This window comes from Phalacrocorax carbo, chromosome 18, assembly GCF_963921805.1.
Source record: "Phalacrocorax carbo chromosome 18, bPhaCar2.1, whole genome shotgun sequence".
Taxonomy (NCBI): domain Eukaryota; kingdom Metazoa; phylum Chordata; class Aves; order Suliformes; family Phalacrocoracidae; genus Phalacrocorax; species Phalacrocorax carbo.
In genome coordinates, this window is record NC_087530.1 from 5,426,339 (window position 1) to 5,447,189 (window position 20,851).

The 20,851-nt window shown below is 42.4% G+C and overlaps 3 protein-coding genes across 10 annotated transcripts in view; 2 read left to right on the top strand and 1 right to left on the bottom strand.

The window, feature by feature from the left end:
• Nucleotides 1-1,071, bottom strand: part of CFAP77 (cilia and flagella associated protein 77) — a 61,448-nt gene extending 60,377 nt beyond the window's left edge. Inside the window, exon 1 of the mRNA XM_064468558.1 lies at nucleotides 509-1,071. Within this exon, the coding sequence (XP_064324628.1) occupies nucleotides 509-634 (126 nt within the window). The 5' untranslated portion in view covers nucleotides 635-1,071. The remainder of the gene's footprint in view (nucleotides 1-508) is intronic.
• Nucleotides 867-10,658, top strand: TTF1 (transcription termination factor 1). 3 transcript variants are annotated; one of them, XM_064468555.1, is made up of 12 exons: nucleotides 867-933; nucleotides 1,727-1,827; nucleotides 1,981-2,897; nucleotides 3,744-3,994; nucleotides 4,374-4,559; nucleotides 6,148-6,226; nucleotides 6,510-6,640; nucleotides 7,042-7,270; nucleotides 7,585-7,674; nucleotides 7,901-7,966; nucleotides 8,674-8,759; nucleotides 9,482-10,658. In XM_064468555.1, exons 3-12 carry the CDS (start codon nucleotides 1,993-1,995, stop codon nucleotides 9,646-9,648), a joined length of 2,190 nt encoding a protein of 729 aa, XP_064324625.1. In that variant the 5' UTR covers nucleotides 867-933; nucleotides 1,727-1,827; nucleotides 1,981-1,992; the 3' UTR covers nucleotides 9,649-10,658. The 3 variants fall into 3 exon arrangements, with proteins under 3 accessions (XP_064324625.1, XP_064324627.1, XP_064324626.1); XM_064468557.1 differs by having other exon boundaries at nucleotides 883-938; XM_064468556.1 differs by having other exon boundaries at nucleotides 907-995.
• A 2,327-nt stretch (nucleotides 10,659-12,985) lies between these two features.
• SETX (senataxin) overlaps nucleotides 12,986-20,851 on the top strand; it is a 30,134-nt gene continuing 22,268 nt past the window's right edge. The window contains exons 1-9 of one of the 6 annotated variants that reach the window (XM_064468694.1): nucleotides 12,986-13,071; nucleotides 13,818-13,998; nucleotides 14,662-14,735; nucleotides 14,815-14,995; nucleotides 16,354-16,564; nucleotides 16,760-16,869; nucleotides 18,822-19,041; nucleotides 19,351-19,470; nucleotides 20,473-20,644. In XM_064468694.1, the coding sequence (XP_064324764.1) occupies nucleotides 14,816-14,995; nucleotides 16,354-16,564; nucleotides 16,760-16,869; nucleotides 18,822-19,041; nucleotides 19,351-19,470; nucleotides 20,473-20,644 (1,013 nt within the window). In that variant the 5' untranslated portion in view covers nucleotides 12,986-13,071; nucleotides 13,818-13,998; nucleotides 14,662-14,735; nucleotide 14,815. Of the gene's footprint in view, nucleotides 13,072-13,510; nucleotides 13,534-13,817; nucleotides 13,999-14,661; nucleotides 14,996-16,353; nucleotides 16,565-16,759; nucleotides 16,870-18,821; nucleotides 19,042-19,350; nucleotides 19,471-20,472; nucleotides 20,645-20,745; nucleotides 20,809-20,851 lie in introns of those variants that run through there. The other 5 variants (XM_064468691.1, XM_064468693.1, XM_064468692.1 and 2 more) reach the window with 5 other exon arrangements.

The window sequence follows — 20,851 nt, forward strand, 5'->3', positions numbered from 1 at the left end:
CAGGAGGTTCTGTAGTGACCGTCGCCTCTACAGCCGGTCTGAAAAGCCGAACTTAGGCGGCTGGAGTTTGCGTGTCCCCCCGGGACCCCTCCGTTGCCGGGGGGTGGCACCGACCAGCCCGGGGACGCCTCGGTCCCTGTGCCCGAGCCCTCCTCGAACCGTGGGGCTATTGCTGGAAAAAAACCACCCCTGCCTCGGAGGGAAAAACCTATCCCATACTGCTGCCGGTCGCCATCCCGGGGCTACCGGGTGTTTAACGGTGATAAAACCGGACGGAGCAGCGAGAAAACACATTTTCCCCTCCTTGTACTAGAATTTGGGGGGGGGGGGGGGAACCCTGTTTTCAACTGTTGTCACCCACCACGTGCTTTAAAGGGAGCTTCCCCGCTGTGTGGCCGGGACCGCCCCCCCCGGGTTCCCGTTGGCCGCTAACGGCGCCGGGGTGGGGGGGTGGCTGTGCCCGGGCAGGCAGCCGGGAGGGGAGGTACCGGGGGTCGCCGGGGCTCACCTTGAGGATGAGCGGGTTGCACAACATGCTGTCCCGGGCCACCCCCAGCCGCTCGTTCTCGCTGCCCGGCTCCACCTCGGCCAGGGACAGCGGCTGCCGCCGGGGTGCCGGGCCGCCACTCGCCATGTCGCAGCACCATAGGAAGCCAGAGGGCTGAGGCTGGCGGCGTCGCCCTGCCCGTGAGGGGGGCCGGGAGGGTCCCGCCGTAGGGCTGCAGCTCCCACCCGTGACCGTGGGGAGGAGCGGAGCGGCGCGGCCGGCGGTGCCCCGTCTCCTAGCAACCGCCGTCCCACGCCGTCGGTCCGTTACTTTGGTGGGTCCGGCTGGGACCGCTTCCGCTGGGAACGGAAAAGTCCGGTAGCGGGGTGTGTTGGGGGGGGGGCAGTGTTGTGGGCGGACGTCGTGGGAGGCCGCGTGGCGTGGAGGTTCGGTGGGAGCCTGTGGGCGAACGTGACCCCGCGGGGGTGGCGGGATGCGAGGAGGAGAGGTCGGCGGGGAGGGCGTCAGGGTCCCTGAGGGGAGTGTCGTTCCCTTCCCCGGCCTGTGGCTGCTCTAGGTGCCGCCCTCGGTAGTGTCGGGTGGGGTGGAGAGTAACGGCGGGCCGGTGGGTGCGTGCGTGGGTGGGAATGGACGTGCCTCCGCCCAGGCGGTGCCGCGGGGCCGTGTCCCACGGCCCGGCCTCGCCTTGTGGCCTCCGGCCCAGCTCCCTTAGGACGGTGCCGGGACGAGCTGCGCTGTGCGGTTTGGTGCCTGTCGCCGGGGGTCTCAAGGGAGCCGCCGCCCAGCGGGGGTGAGGAGGTGATGCCTGGCACCGGTCAGCGCTGGGAACCGCGTTGGGGATGTGGAGTTCAACGTTTTGTGTTTCTGAGAAGATGGGATGTTGGTTTGTCGGTGTTTTTGTATGTGCTGGCCACGGAAAACGTGCTAAAAAATACTTCCTGTCTGTATTGTGTTACTGTCTGGTTTTCAGGAGTTGATTTGTTCTGGGTCTCCCTTGGAGCTGGCAGGTCGTGGCTGGGCTTGGGCCTGTCTGAACGTGGGCAAAGCCAGTCAGAAGCTTCTAAAGAACTTGGTTTTAGTGTTGATTAATTTAATGCTTATTCATTGCTTTTAGCTTGTGGCTGTTTCAGTGCCGAAAGGAGAATTGAATATAGCAGTCTGTCATTGTTTAATTATTCAAAATCAACTTAAAGCTAATAAAGTGTATCTTTGTTATAGGAAGGCAACTGAAGGGCTGAATACAGCTGTGATGTACATCTGTTTGATGAAGAAGGTGTCGATTTTTCACAGTCACTTTCCAAAATTATCTGGATTGAAAAGTACGTGTCTTTATTATATGTTTCTAACAAAATATTGAGTTGTTCCATAGTATTCTTATGGGGTTTTAAAAATTATTTTTACATCTTTTAAACTGCGTAACAGTGTGTAATGCTACATAGATTATAGCGTGAGTAACATATCTTTTATTTAAGGTAAGACAAAATATGACAGAAGAAGCAAGTGCAGATGATTTTCAAGTTCGGGATTTTCTCAAGAAGAAGAAGAAGAGAAAACACAAAAAATACAGAAAGAAACATGAAAATGAGGAAAGAGAAAGTATAGAAAATGCAGAGCTTAGCTGTCCTTCTCCGCTGCTGTTGGAAGATGGAGCAGCACAGAATGGTGAAGGCTGTAAAAAGAAGAAAAAAACCCAAAATGAGGGGGAGAAGCAAGAGCCTTCATTAGATAATTCTTGTGTAGGACTGGACTATGAAATTAGTAATGAAACTGGAGTGGATGTTTCCCCAAAGAAAAAGAAAAAAAAAAAAAAGCGGAAGTATCATGATAGTACAGATGCGCAAAGCGATGTAACTTGTGTTACAGTAAATCAGCATAGCAGTGATGCTTGTCAGGAGTTTGATGCTGATTATATTTATTTAAAACAATCTGTTAAGAAGAAAAGAAAAGATAAATTGCCTGAAGAGGATGAGATACATAAGCTGCCTACCTCAGAAACATGTGATGAAAATTATAATATAAGCTCAAAAAAGAAAAAAAAGAAGAAGAAGAAGAAAAGAGGCAGTAGTACCCAGGATTTGCAGGAGGACACAGGTGTAACCGTTGGCTCGTCACTGTTGTCATCTCCAGAGCAAAACAGGCAAGGGGAAGACACAGTCTTGCCATTACCTGCAGAACAGGGCGCTGTGGCAATGCCCCAGCAGCGGCATGAAGGTGGTGACTGCGATGATTCTCCTGCCATGAGTGAAGATCCTGTGGATGCACCTGCTAATTCTTCTAAGCAGACTAAAGCAGGTGATGAATCTCCTCGAAAAACTCCAGGGCGTTCTAGAAAGGCAATAAAAAGCAGCGCTTTTGTCATGGAAGAAAGCTCTTCAGAATCTGATGTCATGTAAGTTTAGGTTGTGTTTGCGGGTTTGGTGGTTTTTTTTTTTTAATTTTATTTTATTTTTTTCTTCCACCCCCTAAATATGTTTCGGTCACATTATTTGGGTCCCAGATTTTTCTTTAGTCTCTTTTGTGTGTATTTTTAAAAACAACTTCAAAAACCTTTACAGTACGTTGAGGTGTTGCAGAGATATACTTTAAGAGCATACTTATCTTGTGAAGATTCAGTGAAAATTTGTAAGAATACGCTACCATTGCCTTCAATGTAGAATATTTTTCCCTATTTAAAAATTGCAGGTATAGAAATAATTTATGTGCAAGCAATTCATATTTAGTTAAAAAAAAAGGCGGGGGGGAAAGAAAGGGATTTCATTTGTTACATTTTGAGTTTATAGTGAATATATGCATTTTTACCAAGCAACTAGTAAGGTCAGCTAAAGAACTTAATGCTCTGTGCAAACAAATGCTCATGTAAGTAGATCCTGGTGCTTCTGCAGTGTCCAGAAACCACAATAAGCACTAGTAAGAGACAGATGGAAAAGTTCGGTGTTGTCAGTGGTAGCAAGTGACATTATTTCTTCTGTATGTGCATGTGTGAGAGTTCTGTGGGAAAGGTGTGGATTTTCAAAACTTCAGCAAGCTCTTTGAATATTGTAAGTAAAGAAATTTGATAAGTTACATCTGTATTAAAAGGTTGGAAATACAAGGGGGTAGATGTGTGAAATATTCCTTGTTTGTGAATTAATGAACATATTCATTCTTTTAATGGTAGAGATACTAACAAAATCTCTGTTTTATAGCTCTACTGGTGTGTTTTATTTCTTTTTTTTTTTTTTTTTTTTTAAATCAGGACACCAGAACCCTCGGCATCAAAGAGAAAGGAGGGCCAGGATAGTTCCTTCTCTGAAATGGCAGCCACTGATGAGCCTAGTCTGGATGAGGAAGATTGGCTGGGCTATACCATGTGTTCAGTCATGGATCTGGATACAGCAAAACAAGAATTGGAACAGTTTATTCCTCATGTGAGGAATATATCGGATGATTCAATCAGGAAGATGGCTGGAAGAGACTTAATGAGGTTTAAACAGTTTCAGAAACAAGGTGAGCTCTCAAAAAAATCGGTGCAGTGAGGAAGGACTGTGGAGCTGTGCTAATGTTTTGACAGAGAGAAAATAGTGTGGTTTTGTATCATGTCTGTCATATCCGTGGAGTTTGGTTCACTTCATTCCAATGGACAGATTTTCTCTGCTTTGTAGCATCTGCTTCCTCATTGTCAAATTACAGTCCAAAGCGTATGTGTGAGTTACCTGCTCCCAGCTCTTGTTTTGTCTCTTTCTAGTTTTCTTTTTTCACCTTTTGAATTTTTTGATCTTTTGCTATATGTTTGCTAAAACCTGAAATGTAATGCACAAGAGGTGGTACTTGAGACTGTTGGTTTTTTTTTTCTTTTTTTAAATAAAAAACTTTCTGTGTATTTTAGGTATTGCTGTCAAGTTTGGTAGATTTTCTGAGAAGGAAAATAATCAAATCCGGAAGAATGTTGAAGAGTTCTTATTGATTACTGGAATAGACAGTGCTGAAAAACTCCTGTTTACCTCAAGGTATCCAGAAGATAAAGAAACTATCAGTCGCCTAAAAGTAGAACATCATTTTTGTGAAAAACTTTGTAAGTATTTAAGTTTCTTCTCAAATAGTTGAATGTTACATTTTACAACCTGGTGATATCATGATGTATTTTCTAAAATAATTTCTTATTGAAAAGCCCTAAGGTTGCTAAATTTGGCAAAAAAAAAAGGAACGTGCTGCAAAGAATGCGAGTTGATAATCTGTACATTATACTGTTCTTATTATCTTGAGTACGGAGGGTTTAGAGATTAAAATACCATCATGACCAGCAGCACTTACAGACTTTCAAACTTGCATTTGGGCTTTATGGCTTAAGGTGCATTATTTGCTAGGCTTTCATTAAGCATAATGATTTATTAAAGGGAGGTGTGATCAAGTCCTGTCTGAAGTTGTCAGCTGTTCTTAGAGCACATAAATAGGTGGCAGGTTCAGGACTGAGTGAGAGCACGTGAACAGATGGCAGGTTTAAGGCTGAGTGATGGCAGAAACTGGAAGAAGTCAGATCATTAGCCAAAGTAGTTAGTTTTCCAGGACGTGAGGAAAACAAACAAAATTCTTACGGCAAAGATTCTGTTTGGACGAGGAACATCTCTTCCTCTTTATTCATTTTGTTATGCTTCTCTTGGCTAGAAAATATTCACACTTCACACGGCAAACATACTAATTTTGTCATACCTCTGATGAACCTACTCAGTGCACTTTCTCAGTGGCTTTCCCTTCTGTGTTTGTTCTGCATCATTAGCATCGGCAAGACAGAACAAATGACAACCTGTAATGGATTTGGATACTAGGATTTATCTAAGGATCAGTGAGGCTACAGATTTTTTCCTCCATGATTTTTTCACACACACAGTCATTCCCTCTGCATTGTCACATCTGCCTGGCGTTGACTCCCCGTTTGGGGGATTGCTCCTGGTCTGGGAAAATTGGGCAGAAAGTCATGTCAGTGTTATGGGAGTTGCTTGCAGTTGCCTGTCCTGGGCATTGCTGACCAAGACTCTTAGGTGTTCCCAGGTATTGGTCTCTGTGGATCTTTGCCCACTTCAAGGATCTTTCCTTCAGCCAAGATCTGACTTTGTTTTTGCTAGATGCCCCTAGTCCCTGGTTTTCCCCACTGAACTAGTGTATATGCAGAAGCACCATATCTCATTGGCTTCCTGATGGGTGGCTGTCTCTTGTCTCCATGTTAATGGGAGTATTCAGTTACTTACTTACGTTTGATCCAGACGTTATCAAAATCTACAGTCATCTGTAAATTCATTGCCACTTACATGCAATCTGTAGCTAGTGAGTATAGAGTGCTTAAGAGTTCAAAAGTTCAGTTTTTGATGTTTACCCACATGTATGGACACACCTACACAATTATTTACCAGCTGTCGGCATTCACAATCTTACCATGGTCATAACAGTTACATCTTTGAAACTCCTCAGGAAATTCTGTCCAGGCTCTTTCCTCTGCAGTTACTGAAGTGTTGTAGAGTATGTTCTCTTGAATGGAGAGCAGCTATCAGCAGCGCAGTCATGAAAATGTATGTTGTTCATTTTTGGTTTTGTTTTGTTTTGCCTTTTTTTAAGTGGCCTCACCAGTGTGAGAAGTGTTTCTTTAAAATGCTTCATTTACCTTCTAGCTGAGGGCATACCGCGACCCTGGAGGCTGATATATTATCGAGCAAGGAAGATGTTTGACCCAAATAATTATAAAGGGAGGTGAGCGAGTTGAAAGATTTTCTGAATGCTAATATCAGTCTCTGATGTTTATTTGTACATTAAAAATGGATATAAGTGAAGATCATCTCTCCCATTTGTGCCAATTACTGTGATTTAATTGACAGTTCATTTTTCTGACTAGCCCTCATTAAGCCCTCGGTTCTAAAATGTGACTTGAAATGGTAGCAATGAGTAACATTGAAATGCTGGTAAAGATTACAGCTCTTAAGATACTGGAGTGGTTTGAATTTGCAGCTGAAGCTGTGCTCATTTCCTCAACTAGGTATACTAAGGATGAAAAAGAAAAATTAAAGAAATATCATGCTCTGCATGGCAATGATTGGAAGAAGATCTCTGAGATGATGTCCCGTTCTAACCTCTCAGTTGCTATGAAATACTCTGAAATCAAGTCGGGTATGTAACTTTCCTTAAAGTTCATTCTGTGCATTTCAGTTTGAGAAGCTATTTTAGCTGTATGTTGTATGTGCCCTAAACTTTAGGAAAAATCCCTGGAGTGGATTTTTTTCTTACTTAATTTATGGTAGTTGTTCTTTTTTCCAGACCACAGGTTGCATTTTCATACTGAAGGGATAAGAACAGTGAATCATATTAAAAGACAGAAACTAGGGATCAGTGCTCTTCTTTAGTGATTAGGCTGAACTCTTCTCTCAAATCTGGTATGCAGAAGAGTTTCTGGGAAGTGTGTTAAGAAGCTGGTCCTGTAAATAAGAATAATGCGAAATGAAGCATTTGCTCTTTTGTGTTATTTTCCCCCAATCATTTATGATAACTTATGCCTTAATTTTCTATTTTAGCTATTAATTATGGTCCTTGGTCAAAGGAAGAGACCCAGAAGTTAATGCATGCAGTGGAGGAGGTGATTAGGAAAAGAATGAAAATAGAAGATAGAAATTCTCTTTCATCATCGGAAAAGTCGCATAGAGAGATCTTGATTGACCGTGAGAGACTGTACCAGAAACTGCCATGGACCGAGATTGAAGCTAAAGTGGGAACGCGGTATTGGAGACAATGTAAACAGAAATGGTGAGGTTTTACACTAAATAGAGATAGTAAAATGTGTTCTGGGGAGTATTTAACTCCATTCTGCAAAATGGTTTGTACCACGACGATTGTTTGGTCAGACAGGTAATAAATAGGTTGTAGACTACAGAAGAGGTGTTGCAAATGTCTGAGACAAATAAGTAACTCTCTGCCAGCTGTGGTAAGTTTTCTTCTTGCTGTGATAGCGAAGCCTGATTTCTGCTTCCCTGTGGCAGCAGTAGCATCTTGAAGACACTTCCTTATGATGCTTGGAGTTTCTTGAAATGATAAAAACCTTTTTTTGTGTGTTTTCAAAGGACTACAATTTTAACAAAGAAGATGACCAAAGGGCAGCAGTTATATAAGGGGACCAAAAGATTACAGGCCAAGATCAATCTTATTAAAAGGTATATTTCAGAGTTACTGGAATGTTTTAGTATTTCTTAACTGTTCTGAGTTGTGTTTATAAAAGCCTGCAGGGTGAGAATGGAGTGCCCGCAGTTTCATACAGGTTTCACAACCACTCTTTTCTTTGGACAAAACGTCCTGAGACTTCTGACTGGAGGAGATGTGAGCATTATTGAATTATTTCTTGAATTCTGCCTACAAACTGTTTCTGTGTTATATCCACAGATTGTATGAAATGAAAGTGGAGGATGCTAATGAAGTAAACTGGGAAGAACTCAGTTATACTATTGGGTAAACTTTTTTCCCCCTCTTTTTATGGATACAAAGGATAGTTGAAGCAGACAGTCTTAAAAATTGCACAAGGGAATCAAAGTTGTGAGGCCTCTGCAACTATAGAAAATGTCATTTAGTTTAGTAACATACAGCTGTAAATGCTTGCATAGTACTGACCAATAAACCATGCCTATAAGCTCTGAAACTTAATTTTAACTACTTCAGGCAACCCTTATTGTATTCCCAGCGCATTCTACATACTAAAGCTGTGTTAAGTTGTTATGTAGTCTGTGCTGAAGTCTTTGATGGAAGACTTCTCTGGGTGTTAATCAACACATAGGAAGAAGGGGTAGTCATAGGAATGTGTAATAAAGGGTAGTAGTTGTCTTCCAAACTAAGTGTTGAATATAGAATTACCAATACTGTAAATGCTACGCTTTCTCTACAGCGCTTTTTTCTTTTTCCACATACCGTCAGTTTAATTTACAATTTATTTTCACTAAACACATAATACATGTGTATAATGGCATGGTTTAGGTTCTTACCTTCAGGGGGAACTGCTGTCTTGAAAAAGTGGTCTGATTAGGATTTGAAATCCATCCTTTCTACCTAAAGCCAAGAGGTTGTTTGACTGGCGTCGCTCTCATGAATGGGTAACTCTGTAACAGCTAAACTTTGTAATAGTTCCTTGCACCACTAATTTCTTTGAACTCTTCACTTTTCAGAGATGTCCCTAGATCCTATGTTCAAGCAAAATTTTATAAGCTGAAAGCCTCCTGTGTCCCTTCATGGCAAAAAAAGACTTTTTCTGGTCAGTATCCCAGCTGTTTGTATATACACCTTAAGGGTTTTGCTTGAATCTAAGAGGAGATATGTATTCTAGTTCATTTCTTCCTTAATTAGCTTTCCCCTAAGTAAATTGGCTAAAATCTCAGGCTTGATACTTATTTTACTAAATGCCTTTTTTTTTTTTTAAATAACAGTTTACTTTCAATGGCATGTTCACGCAGTGCTTATCAACCACTTCTCTTTAATACCTTGGCTTTAAAAGTTTTATGACTGTGCTTTTTTAGTTTATCTTTGCATGTATGTATGAAAGGGCTTCCTGGGGTTTCAGCGGGAGCTGCTCAGGTCACAGAGGAGGAGGCTGCCCTGTGGCATCTTGTGTTTGGGATGCCAGAGGTTAGGAACTATCACATGAGGCTGCCCAGAGAGGCTGTGGGGTCCCTTCCCTGGAGACATTGACACCCCGCCTGGAGGGGGTCCTGTGCCCCTGCTCTGGGTGTGCCTGCTCACGCAGGGGGTGGGATGGGATGAGCTCCAGAGGGCCCTTCCAACCCCCGCCATTCTGAGTGTCTGTGATTCTGTATGTGTCTGATCTACCCTGCAGCCACTGTGATTACTACGGAATAGTGAGATTTTTTTACATTTAACACTGACAAAATAATTTCTGTCTGTGAGATGCTGTTTCCCCTAGGCATCCAGTTCCCCATCAGATCCAACTAAGACTACTTTTTTTTTCTTTTTTCAAAGAAATTGTTGATTATCTTTTTAAAAAGAAGCTTCCGGAACTTGAAGAAAAGTTAGAAAAAGGGAAAGGGAAAGGGAAAGACCTTAGTTCTGACAGTTCAACAGCCAGCCAACAGAAGAAAGCTTTCCGATTCAGTGAAATTTTTGACTCCAGTGAAGAGAGTGATTAATTGACTGCCTTAAAACCAATTTCTAGTCTGCATATATAACTGCAGGATGCGTCTGGGTGAAAGTGGGTGCAGATCAACAACTGCAGGTACTCAGGCTGACAATGGAAAAAGGAGAGATATACACGTCTGATTTTGTTTCATATTGAAGACTGAGGTAAATACAGTTTTTGTGCCACCTTTTGTTACCTTGATTTAGCTCTGGTTTTAGAAATCTGCTTTTTAAGCATTGAAGTTGCTTTCTGAATGTCTCGACAATAGTATGTTTTCTACTCCTTTGTTTTCTGTGGAGTTGAAAGCTACTGTTCACCCTTTGTGCATGAACTTGGTTTTCAGAACTTCAATGAATTTTAAGTAATAAAAAATAAATTCCTGGAATTGGGAAAAGGCTTTCAATTTGCTTTTAAATCTCTATAATAAAAAAATCTTAAGACATCTGTGTTGATAGAAACAGCATAACTTTGACTTTGTTTTGTTGTTTGTTTTTTTTTTTTTAACAGATATCTTGTTCTTAAAAGCACCTGAGTTTTATTTTTATAGTAGACCTATACTTTTATCAGCCCGTCTAGAGGAAAGGGATATTTGTTTGTTACTGTTCATAAATTGTAATTTCATTTCATGCTAAACAGAACAATGCATTTTAAATGTTTTTGTTAATATTTGGAATACAGAGACACATATATGTATTTCTATTGTGCCAAGGAGAATTTCCTATTAAAATGTGGAAAGTTGAGGGATAAGATGGAGGTTGTACTCATGTTGTTGTATGATATTTTTAACTATCTGCCAAGAGTGATAATTTGTAAATGAATGCTTTAAAAAAAATCTTACTGTGCATGTAAAGTATTTATATGGCTTGTTTATATTTTCTGTTGGAAAGTATTGGGAAGTAATGCAAGAAGGCTTTGTTTCTGACATACTGCTTTTGATAAGCGAGACTTCCCTTCTTTAATGATTGTCACTGAAAATGCAGAACTTCCAACAGCTTGAAATAAAGGCCTTGTCAGAGGTTTTTCTGGACTGTGACTCATAGCAAAGGATGTTAAATGAGAATTTTCCATATTTAACTGTAGTCTGGCTTTAGTCTCTCTGAGGATAGAAACAATGTGATTTTTGTGGGACAGGCAGGACACCCCATGTGATCAGCCACTTGCATTAGGGTAAGTTTTCCTGCCAAGAGGTGAAATGGGCCGGGGGTAAAAAGCCATGTGTCAGCTCCCTTGCACAGTCGTCTTTGACTTGCATCTGTTGCCTTATGGGTTTGAAGGTTAAAAGCAGAACAACTTGAATTTAATGTGAGCAGTTTGTGTTTTTCAAGTGTTTTTCCTGGAAGACAGAGATTCTCTGAAATTTCTGGGTGGTTATAGAGTATTGTAGAGTAGATCTTGCAGAACTAAACTTCTGCCTTCATTAAGAGGTTTATTTTACCTTTGCATTAAAGGGAAACCTCTAAAGGGAAGTTACTTTGCAGAAAAACTGCTTTTAACAAGTGAAACAGCCTGGGCAGGAACTATAACCTGACCTCTGCTGCTCAGGAAGAATAGCACACACGTCCCCAGCCCTGGGAGGGAATCAGAGAAACTATTCCTTACCTGCATCTGCTTTGGTAATTTGGTGTTTGTCATCTCTTTGCCTGTGGGCAAATGATTGTTTGGAGGAGGAGAGTACATTTGCTCGTTTTTCATTCACTGGTTAAGAAAGCAGCTTTTCCCTTTGCTGTCATCTTATAAAGACTCATGGGAGTGCAGGCAGGGCAGGCAGGTGTTTCGTATGGGTATTTGAGTATTACTGAAAACAGAGCAAAGTTTGGGCAGAGGCTTAAAAAAAAAAACCTAACAGGCTCCACAGAATGATGGGGGAAACAACATTGATAAAGCTTTGTGTATCAGGCTGCATTATAATTAAGAGCATGACAGAGCCTTCAAGTCTAAAAACCACCGTGCATCCCCTAAAAACTTCAATGATTCAAGCAGGTATGTCGCTTCAAGCATTCTTCCTTGTGCGTTAATGGCCTGAACAGTGTTATAAAGAAAATTCTTGGCTGTGTGGCATTATCAAAGACTGAGACAGCCAGGTTACAAGAGTTGTGTTTGCAGCAGAGAAGCACTTCAAAGTTGAGGAGTGTTGCGGTGGCAGCAGCTGAAGATCAAACAGGGACTTACCTTTTTCACCGCTTTCTTCTGTGAAGTCCCAAACAAGGTTGTTGAGGAAAAGCAAATAATCTCTGATTTCCCAGAGCCCCACCAGTGTCGTCCCTGTGACCTGGAGGGTCAGTAGGTGATGGGGCCGGGACAGAGGCCTCCAGCGATGTGGCTACACCTCGGGACCTGTGGGCAGGGGCCAGGCCCTAGCAGGGATAAAACCTTCTCCTGCCTGTTTTGGGTTGTTAGGTTGGATATTAGGAAAAGGTTTTTCAGCCAGAGGATGGAGGAGGCAGTCACAGCACCAAGCCTGGCAATATTCAAGAAGCACTTGGACAACACCCTCAGAGACATGATGTGAATTTGGGGTTGTCCTGAGCAGGGACAGGAGTTGGACTTGATGATCCTTGTGGGTCCCTTCCACCTTGGGACATTCTATGATTCTATGTGTGGGAAGAGGCATGGGGGCTTCCTTTGCCTAGGAAGTTGTAAGGAGGCTCCCCGCCCCAGGGATTATTGCTTCAGACTGCTGTGGAATGCCCAGCGCTTGGCTTTATCGTGGATTTGGGGTGGGATTTCATTATTTCAGTATGTAGGTCATCTTATCCTTGAGGAGATGCCCTTAGCTGTGGTCCTTGGGCCTCTGACGCCAATGTGGTTTACGATACAAGAATAAGGCTGGAGAACAAGTCTAATGAGGAGTGGCTGAGGGAGCTGGCGTTGTTTAGTCTGGAGTATTGAAGGCTGAGGGCAGACCTTATCGCTCTCTACAAATGCCTGAAAGGAGGCTGTAGCGAGGTGGGGGTTGGTCTCTTCTCCAAAGTAACACGCAATAGGTTTGGATATTAGGAAACACTTCTTCACTGAAAGAGCGGTCAGGCACTGGCACAGGCTGCTCAGAGAGGTGGTGGAGTCACCATCCCTGGAGGTGTTCAAAAAACATGTAGACATGGCACTTGGGGACATGGTTCTGGAGGCCTGGGGGTGTTGGGGTGATGGTTGGACTTGATGATCTTAGAGGTCTTTTCCAACCTTAATGATTCTATGATTCTATACTGCGCAACACCCCTTTCCACCACGTCCCTGCGTGCCTCAGTTTCCCCGTCGCCCCTACTGCCCCCCCAACTCGATACTGGCCCTTTAAGGCCCCGTCTCATTCCCCGAAGGGGCGGGGTTTGCTTGCACGAGGGGAAGGCGAGAGCCTACTTCCGCCGGTGGACCGGAAGCGCGGTAGGCTCCGGGGCCTGAGGCGGACCGGGGCGGGGAGCGGCGGCGGCGGGGCCAGGTAAGGGGAGAAGAGGGGAGGGACTGCGGCCGGTACCGGGGAGGCCAGGCGAGGGTCCCCTCCCGGCCCATCCTGCCGCCTGGGCGGGGGAGGCCGGGCTGCCCTCCGTTCCTCTTGGTTCCCCTTTGTCCGAGTCCCGGTCCTTCACGCCGCCTCAGGGGAGGCGCTGCCGCGCTGGGCCGGGCCTGCTTGGCGGGAAGGGAGCGCCGCCTCCACCGGCTGCCCCGGCGGCGGGAGCGGGCAGGGCTGCCGGGGAGGTGGCGCTGGGAGCGGGGCGCGCCCGGTGCTGCGGCGGAGCTACCGGTAGGTGCCGGGGCGGGGAGACCGGTGCCAGGGGCGGCTGCGGCGGCGCAGATGGGGGAACTGATTTCGCTTTCGGTCTCGGCTTGGGCGTTTCTGTGAGCAGGCGTCGATACTCACCAGTGGGCAGCCGCCGCAGCGTGTCGGTCCTGGGTGTTGGAGGTAAGGGGCTCTGCTGGCGGCCGAGGCTCGTGTATCCGCGTACGCTTCTTTAGGCCGTTTCCTTGCTTACTGCGCGTAGATAAATTTTTATACCTTTCTTAGAAAAAGATGGCATAGATACTGGGTTGCCGGCATTTGAATGGCAGAAGGGATTCAGCTGCAAACTGTACTTACCGCTTCAGTAAGCGTGTGCTTAATATCGAGTGCGTTAATCTAAATACAAAAGCAGTGCCTGGCCTACAGCGCGTGAACTGAACCGCTTTCTGCTAACTGTTTTGCTCCAGGTCTTCAAAATACCCTCAAGGCTGGTTTACCCGGGGATGGCCTGTTGAAGAGGGTGCTGTGCTGTGCTGGAGGTGGCGGATGGCTGAAGGTGTCAGCCCCCTCCCTGGCTGCAGGGCAGCGCTGTTCTCTCCACGATGTGACCTGGCACACCTGCACAGCCGATAGCGTCCTTTTCCAAAGGTAAGTACCGCGGTCGGTTTTTTCCCCAGTATGAGGAAATGTTAGGTTTTGCTTTATGTATGTTTTCCTTTTGCATTCCTCGTTACACTAAGGAACAAGCAATTATTGTCATTCCCTTTATACAATTAGTTCAAGTGTTCATGCCTTTCCAATATTGTACTAAGTTTTTCAGATGAGTAAGATCTGAGATGATGGTATTGCTGCTTAGTGAAGAACTTCTGTTTTTAGATGAAGCAATGTGTGGTGAGAATTCTGCGATGCTTTCTAATGATAATAATAACGAAGACAGGAAAGTTCTGCATAAATATCCTCTACTTTTGACAACAGGGATTTGCTGACCTATAAATTTTAGCAGGAGATCAAGAAAAAAATCTAATTAAATTTTGAACTTAATAGACCTAGATTCTACAGATACCAGTAAAACAATATAAGGAACTTTAGTGTTGTAGTTCTGGAAAGCGTGCATTAAGTGTGGACGAGGGGCTTTTTTGTATATAAAGTGCGTTTTCGCATGTCATTTTATAGTTTGAAAAGCATGTAATATGCCTTTTTTTGGTGCTTTACTTCTCATGTTCACCATTCAGCAGGCATTCTTCTGTAATGTTCATTTAATGCTTTAATCTGTATTTCTTTGTTTAATTGCATGTGCCTATATGACATAAGAACGTCCAAGAACATATGCATGTACGCCGCTAATGAGTTACATAAATCCTGAAAAGCGTCCCATTGAAAATTAGGTACTATTGTGGCTGGAAGGAGATATTTTGCCACGTTTCAGTCTTTGGACGTCTGTTAATTCCTTCTTTCCATCCAAAGAATGAGCACATGTCGATGGTGTACACCAAGTGGTTCTGACACCACTGAGTTCCTGAAGAGCTATGCTTCTAAACGGTTGTCCCAGGAAGATCTTGAAGGATCCAATGATGATCTCTGTTACTGCCTGGAGTGTGTGGTTGAATACCACAAAGCGAGGGAAAAACTGCCAGGGTTGCACGAGGTAAGAAAGAGATTTGACCCCTGCCGGTGACTGAGTGGGAGGAATTGGAACTGAAGGAAACTTCATAAGAGGGTTCTGTGGTCCAGCCTCAGTGTAGGGGGTGGCGTTTGTGCAGAGGTTGTGTTTTACTGGTTTTTGGAAATAGGGTATGTTGCTTTTTGACTGTCAGCTCTTTCTATATTAAGTTGCAAAGAGCCGATTGTAAAACAAGAGGATCCTCTTCTTTTGCTCATATTCAAATTAGCGAGAACTAAAACAGTAGCAGGAAGTTGCTGACTAGACCTTATAGCTTGAACTTTATTCATGCTGTGATGGTTTGACATCTGAAAAAAAGAACACCTGCCAAACACACTAAGGGCTCTATTTCTGTAATGTATTTTCTTGCTTTGGCTTCTGTTCAGCTTTGGGCTTGTTCCTCTTTTTGTTTGCTTTCATTTCTTGCTCATAGTTTTCTACTGTACTTGAATTTCAGAGGTCTGATCTTGCAAGCCTGTGAGATCTTGTGATTAAAAACAATCAAAGTTTTAAAACTTGATTTTATTACAAGCTTTTTATAATTCTCCCTCATTAGTATCCAACTTTGTATTTTGGAAAGCTTATTTTCCCTTATGTGTCTATGTAAAATGAGTATTTGTAGCTAATTGATCATAAGACAGAGGTCTGAAAGGTTGTTCTTTGAATTAGTCAGCTAGATTTCTCTGGAGGGCAATCCCATCTGAGTATAGACTGGAAATAAGTGGAGTGACTGGACTGCTGAAAGCTTCTTTCTGTGTCTATTAACTGTAGGAAGTAACCTTGGTTTCTAATTGAGGTTCGGAGCAGTTACTTTAGATGAGTAATGTTACGTGAGCCGAATCCCCTACAAATATTCAGCAAGTCAGTTGGTCTGTTTGCATTGTTGACATTCACTCCCTTCCACTGATACATTGCAAAATATGCGAGAAGGCAAGATTTTAAAATTGCTTTTCCTGTTTTCCTAAATGTGATCGTTCTCTGTATTGTGCACTTTATATTGGCCTGTGGAACAAAGTTTTGTGACTAACCTATGGCCTGAAATAGTTACTGAAACAGTTTATGAAGACTCAACAGAATTATAAAAATGCTGCTGGTTTGAATGCCACTCTCTATTTTTAAAAATAACTTTATAATCTTAACTCTGAAGTGAGAGTTTTGTGATTTGCACAATCTGAATGCCCTGTCAGAACTTTGGTGTTTCACACCATGCTTGGAAAGAAACTTTCACAATGAAATTTCAAGTCTAGTTTTGAAAGCCTAGTTAAGGTTTCTGCATGCGATCAGAAATGTCCCTAACCACTTTCTTCACAAATGCACTTTGATTGTTTTTCCCCACTGAATAGGACTTGTGGAAGTTGGAAACGTCCCGCCTTGTTGCCCACATTGACAAATCCATACGAGATGATGCTGGAGAAGATGATGAGTTGTTTATAGTGGATGAGAATGGAGAGACACTGCTGTCTGGTTATGTGGGCCCAGAATTTGAAAATAACCTGCGAGTGCCCCTTCTAGAAATACTGAAATATCCGTATCTGCTGCTGCATGAGAAAGTCAGTAGGTATCTTATAGTATACAGCTGGAAGGGAGTGGTATTGTTTCTAGTGAAGGAGCTGCAAATAATAAATATAGTTAAACCAAAGTACCAGAGAGTGTGTGTGTGTATATATATAACATATATTTTTTGACACTAAGTAGTTTTGTTTTCTGAGCATATAAATTAGTCCTTACTATAACCGTTTATCCTTTCAGGTGAGCTGTGTGTAGAAGTGCTCTGTAGAATGGAACAAAGTCACAGCTCCTTTCAGGTCTTTGAGAAACATCCAGGAATTTATCTCTTTTTGGTGCACCCAAATGAAGTGGTAAGTTACTTTTTCTGTTCCAGTAAAACTTAATTTTAAATAGCATCAGAACAGACTCTTGTTTTTAATGACAAGAATATGAAAATAGTAGTGTTCAGAATTTTCAAGTGTCTGATTTTTTTTCTGTATTTTTCTCTAAAATTATATATATAAATGAGATTTCAATAGGAATATAGTTACTCTGACAGAGGGAGAGAAGACTCTCCTTTCGCAAGAACTCCTAGAATCATTTCACTGTTTGCATTTAGTCAGCACAAGTTACGGGTGTTCAACCAAACTGTAAATTTATGTCCTATACTCCCAAATAGGATTCCTCTCAAGTGGGCCAGGGTTTGTAATTTAGTGTATTAATCCTCTTCTCTTTCCCTGTTCTTTCTCCATCCCTAGAAACTTTCACATTTTAGTAATACCTTCAGACGGAAAGAGTGAGAATTGTGTAGTTACTTGCAAGAAGAGATACTCAGCAGTGTGCTTTCTCTGAAATGCCCTTTAATTGTCACTGAATTTTGTCATTACGAGGAGGCAATATTGTGGTTTAATGGATTTGTGTGTTCTGTGGTGGGACAGCTGAAAACTCTGCAGATTTTTTTTTTTTGGCCTGTGTTTGAGTCCATATGGGGGTATTTTAATGTTGAACAATCAGGGATCAAAAGTTCATTTGGAAGTGTAAACAGGAGAGCTCTGTTCTTTATGATATTTCGACGTGCCAGCTGATCTTAGTGTCGTTCGTGCTAGTGTACACGGCAGAGACTGCCCTCTTTCTGAGCTCAATCTCTTCAGAAAGTAACAAACCGAGAAATTTCAGAATACTGGAAATGTCTAGCTTGAAAGGATTGAGAGGCTTTGCAGTCGTGGTTGTTACCAACACTTCTATTTTTTTGCTGGTTAAAAGGATTTGAGAGATTACAAAAAAGACTTGAGGTTCTTGAAGCAGTACAGACATGTCTGAGTGCTTGCTCTTCTCTGTTGTTTTGAAGATGATGTATTATCCTGCAACAAGGCTGCTCCTTCAAACTATGTGTCCACATCCTAGAAGTGAAACTGGTATCAATGACAGGGAAAAGTACTGAAAAATAGTGATACTACAGAGGACTTAGGAGCGTATACCCTGCTGCAAGTGGGAGGGCCTCTTGGAACAGCGAATCATGGTTTCATGCACCATGTTAATACTGAAGGGAGATTGAGTACTTTCTTTGCACGACCTTAGAAAGGTCCTTGTGTGGTGTGTTATCTGTGTGAAGTGACTTTGGATGTGCGACTCTAAGTTGTATTGAATTGCAGCTCAAGTGGGGTTTTTGTTTGTATTGGAGAGTTTGAGTTCATACCATTGTTTTCCCAGCTGGTTTGATGCAGCCTCGGAGAGTCAGGTTACGTTTGCTGGGGCTGGTGGGCAGGTTGTGGCTGTGCCGTTTCCAAGACTGGCTTACTTAAACACTGGTGTGGAGTGCAAAATTTGCAGTTGTCTTAAGAAACAGTAAAAGGTTTAATAGTATCGTACTTCATGCTTGCTGAAACTCTGAAGTTTTCTCAGTAGTTCAGAGAATGATTCCACCAAGGCAAGAAACGACAAGTTTCCCATGCTGACAGCACCACTTACCATCTGTTGTTACAGTATACAGTTATCTAATTAGAAAATGTTGATCAGTAACATCTAAATAATATAAAGCAAGTACAAAACCAAACGCTACTCCTTTGTCAGGTGAATCCCGTGGAGGTTTATCTGTATATATTGCCCTGAAATTTAACTTGTTACCAACATCTTCTCATAGGTCTAATAAGCCTGTTGCTAATGTTATTTTGGAAGAAGACCAACTCTTACTTGCAGTTATGAGACCTTACTTCAGTAAAAATATACTTTTATCCCATCAGTGAGATTAGCAGTGATTCCTAATCTACAGCATTGTGATTTTTCATTGATTCTTTCTATTGGTACTTCTATTTTTAATCCTCAGATTCGTCGATGGGCCATCCTAACAGCAAGGAATTTAGGGAAGGTTGACAGGGATGATTACTATGACTTACAGGAAGTGCTGACTTGCTTGTTCAAAGTCATTGAGTTGGGGCTTTTTGAAAGTCCCGATATTTACAGTTCTTCAGTGCTTGAAAAGGGTAAACTCGTCCTTCTGCCGTCTCATTTATATGATACTGCCAACTACAAGAACTATTGGCTAGGTGAGTATGATCAGAAGTGAATTTGTACGTGTAGCCTCTCTCATCTTGTAAAGACCTCTTTCAAGTCAGAGCTTTACTATTACATAGATACTGTTTATTTTGGTGCATGTCAAATGGGAAGATTAAACGTTGCACAAGTGCACTAGTGAAGTAGTGTTTGACTAGTTTCATGTTGCTGCTTATCTCTTCGGTCAAGCATTACACTGATAACGGCATTTGGAAAATGAGCCTTGATTTGGTGAAAATTAGAATGAAATTTTGCAAATACATGGACAGGTTGCTTCTTTCTTTTTTTACCCCTCTCTGTAGGGATTTGTATGTTGCTAACAGTGCTGGAAGAACAAGCTATGGACTCCCTGTTGCTGGGCCCAGACAAACAAAATGATTTCATGCAGTCTATACTTAACACCATGGAGAAAGAAGCAGCTGGTAACTAATTTTGATACTGAGGTCAAGACAGTTCATAGCCTATTTTTCATCCTTATCGAACTTCCTTGTTTAATTGAGTAAATTCTTAGTAGTGTAATGCTGAGGTGATTTTAACTGAGGCTTATTTACCTTCTGGAAGATGGCCAGTATTGCACAATGCTTTGGCAATGTTGACAAATACTGAAAAATGACATTCAAACAAACTCTTAAGTGGAGAAGGGATGGCAGTGCTTTGTGTAAGGTTGGCTTAGAGGTTTTGAGAGGACAAATATGTATAGTAGCTCCTGTATTGTTTTCATTTAATGTACAGGTCTTATGGGAATGTGCATTTCATTGTGGCATCAAGTTTGAATTTTGAGTCCTAAAATGAAGAAAAACCTTCTAAATTGCCATGGCTTGCTTAAAATTTGACTCTTCCATCCATCTGTTTGAGGGAACCTGTTTTGCAGCTGGGAATTTAAAGTTTAGACTAGTAGCCCTTGGGCCATTCTTGCAGATCACGTGCCATGGCATTGCCCAGGAGTGGCACATGAGGAAGAGACCAGGGCTGCATCTTAAAAGACTAAATCTTTAAGTTCTGTATGTTTGTTGGTGATATGATACTACCTTATATGAAGAAGGAAGAACACACCTGAAGGAAAACCAATTGCTTCTAGCTTAAATTTGAAGTATAAAGCCGTGTAAGTTGTACCCACTTAGAACAGCACTGCAAAAATCAGTGTGGAAGAATCAGTTATACAGAGTTGGGGAAAATGTTAGTAATAGTTATACAGGCTCCTGTTGATTTAAGACTGCATGAGGAGCAGTGTCTGTCCCTACAGACATCCTTTTTTCCTCCTTTTTTGGGGTTAAAAAGCTTAGTTGCAACTTACTAGAATACTTACCTTTATATTAGTATTTAAGAAAAATCAATGAAAACAAACTATTTTCAACTTCAGTTTAGTCTAAGAATGTACAGGACTCTTGCATTTAACTCTCCCCAATATTACTGTTATGTTTCAGATGATTCTACTGACCCCTTCTGGCCAGCGCTGCATTGTTTCATGATTATTTTGGATCATCTCGGATCTAAAGTATGGGGTCAGCTTATTGATCCTGTCCAAGCCTTTCAAACCATTATCAACAGTGTGAGCTACAACAATGAAATAAAAAATATACGCAGTAGCTTTAAGAGGTCAGTTTTATTAAGAGACTAGAACAGTTTTATGATTTTAATGCCAGGTAGTATAGTAGCTTGGTCTCGGTTTTCTTGTCAGTGCTGCCTTACCTGGTGTTGGGGGAGGGAGATGGCAAGTGAAAACATCAGATGCTGCCAGCTTCAAGCAATGAAAAAATGAAGTAGGTCCCTCAAAACTCTGAGGTTCTTTCAAAAAAGATATGC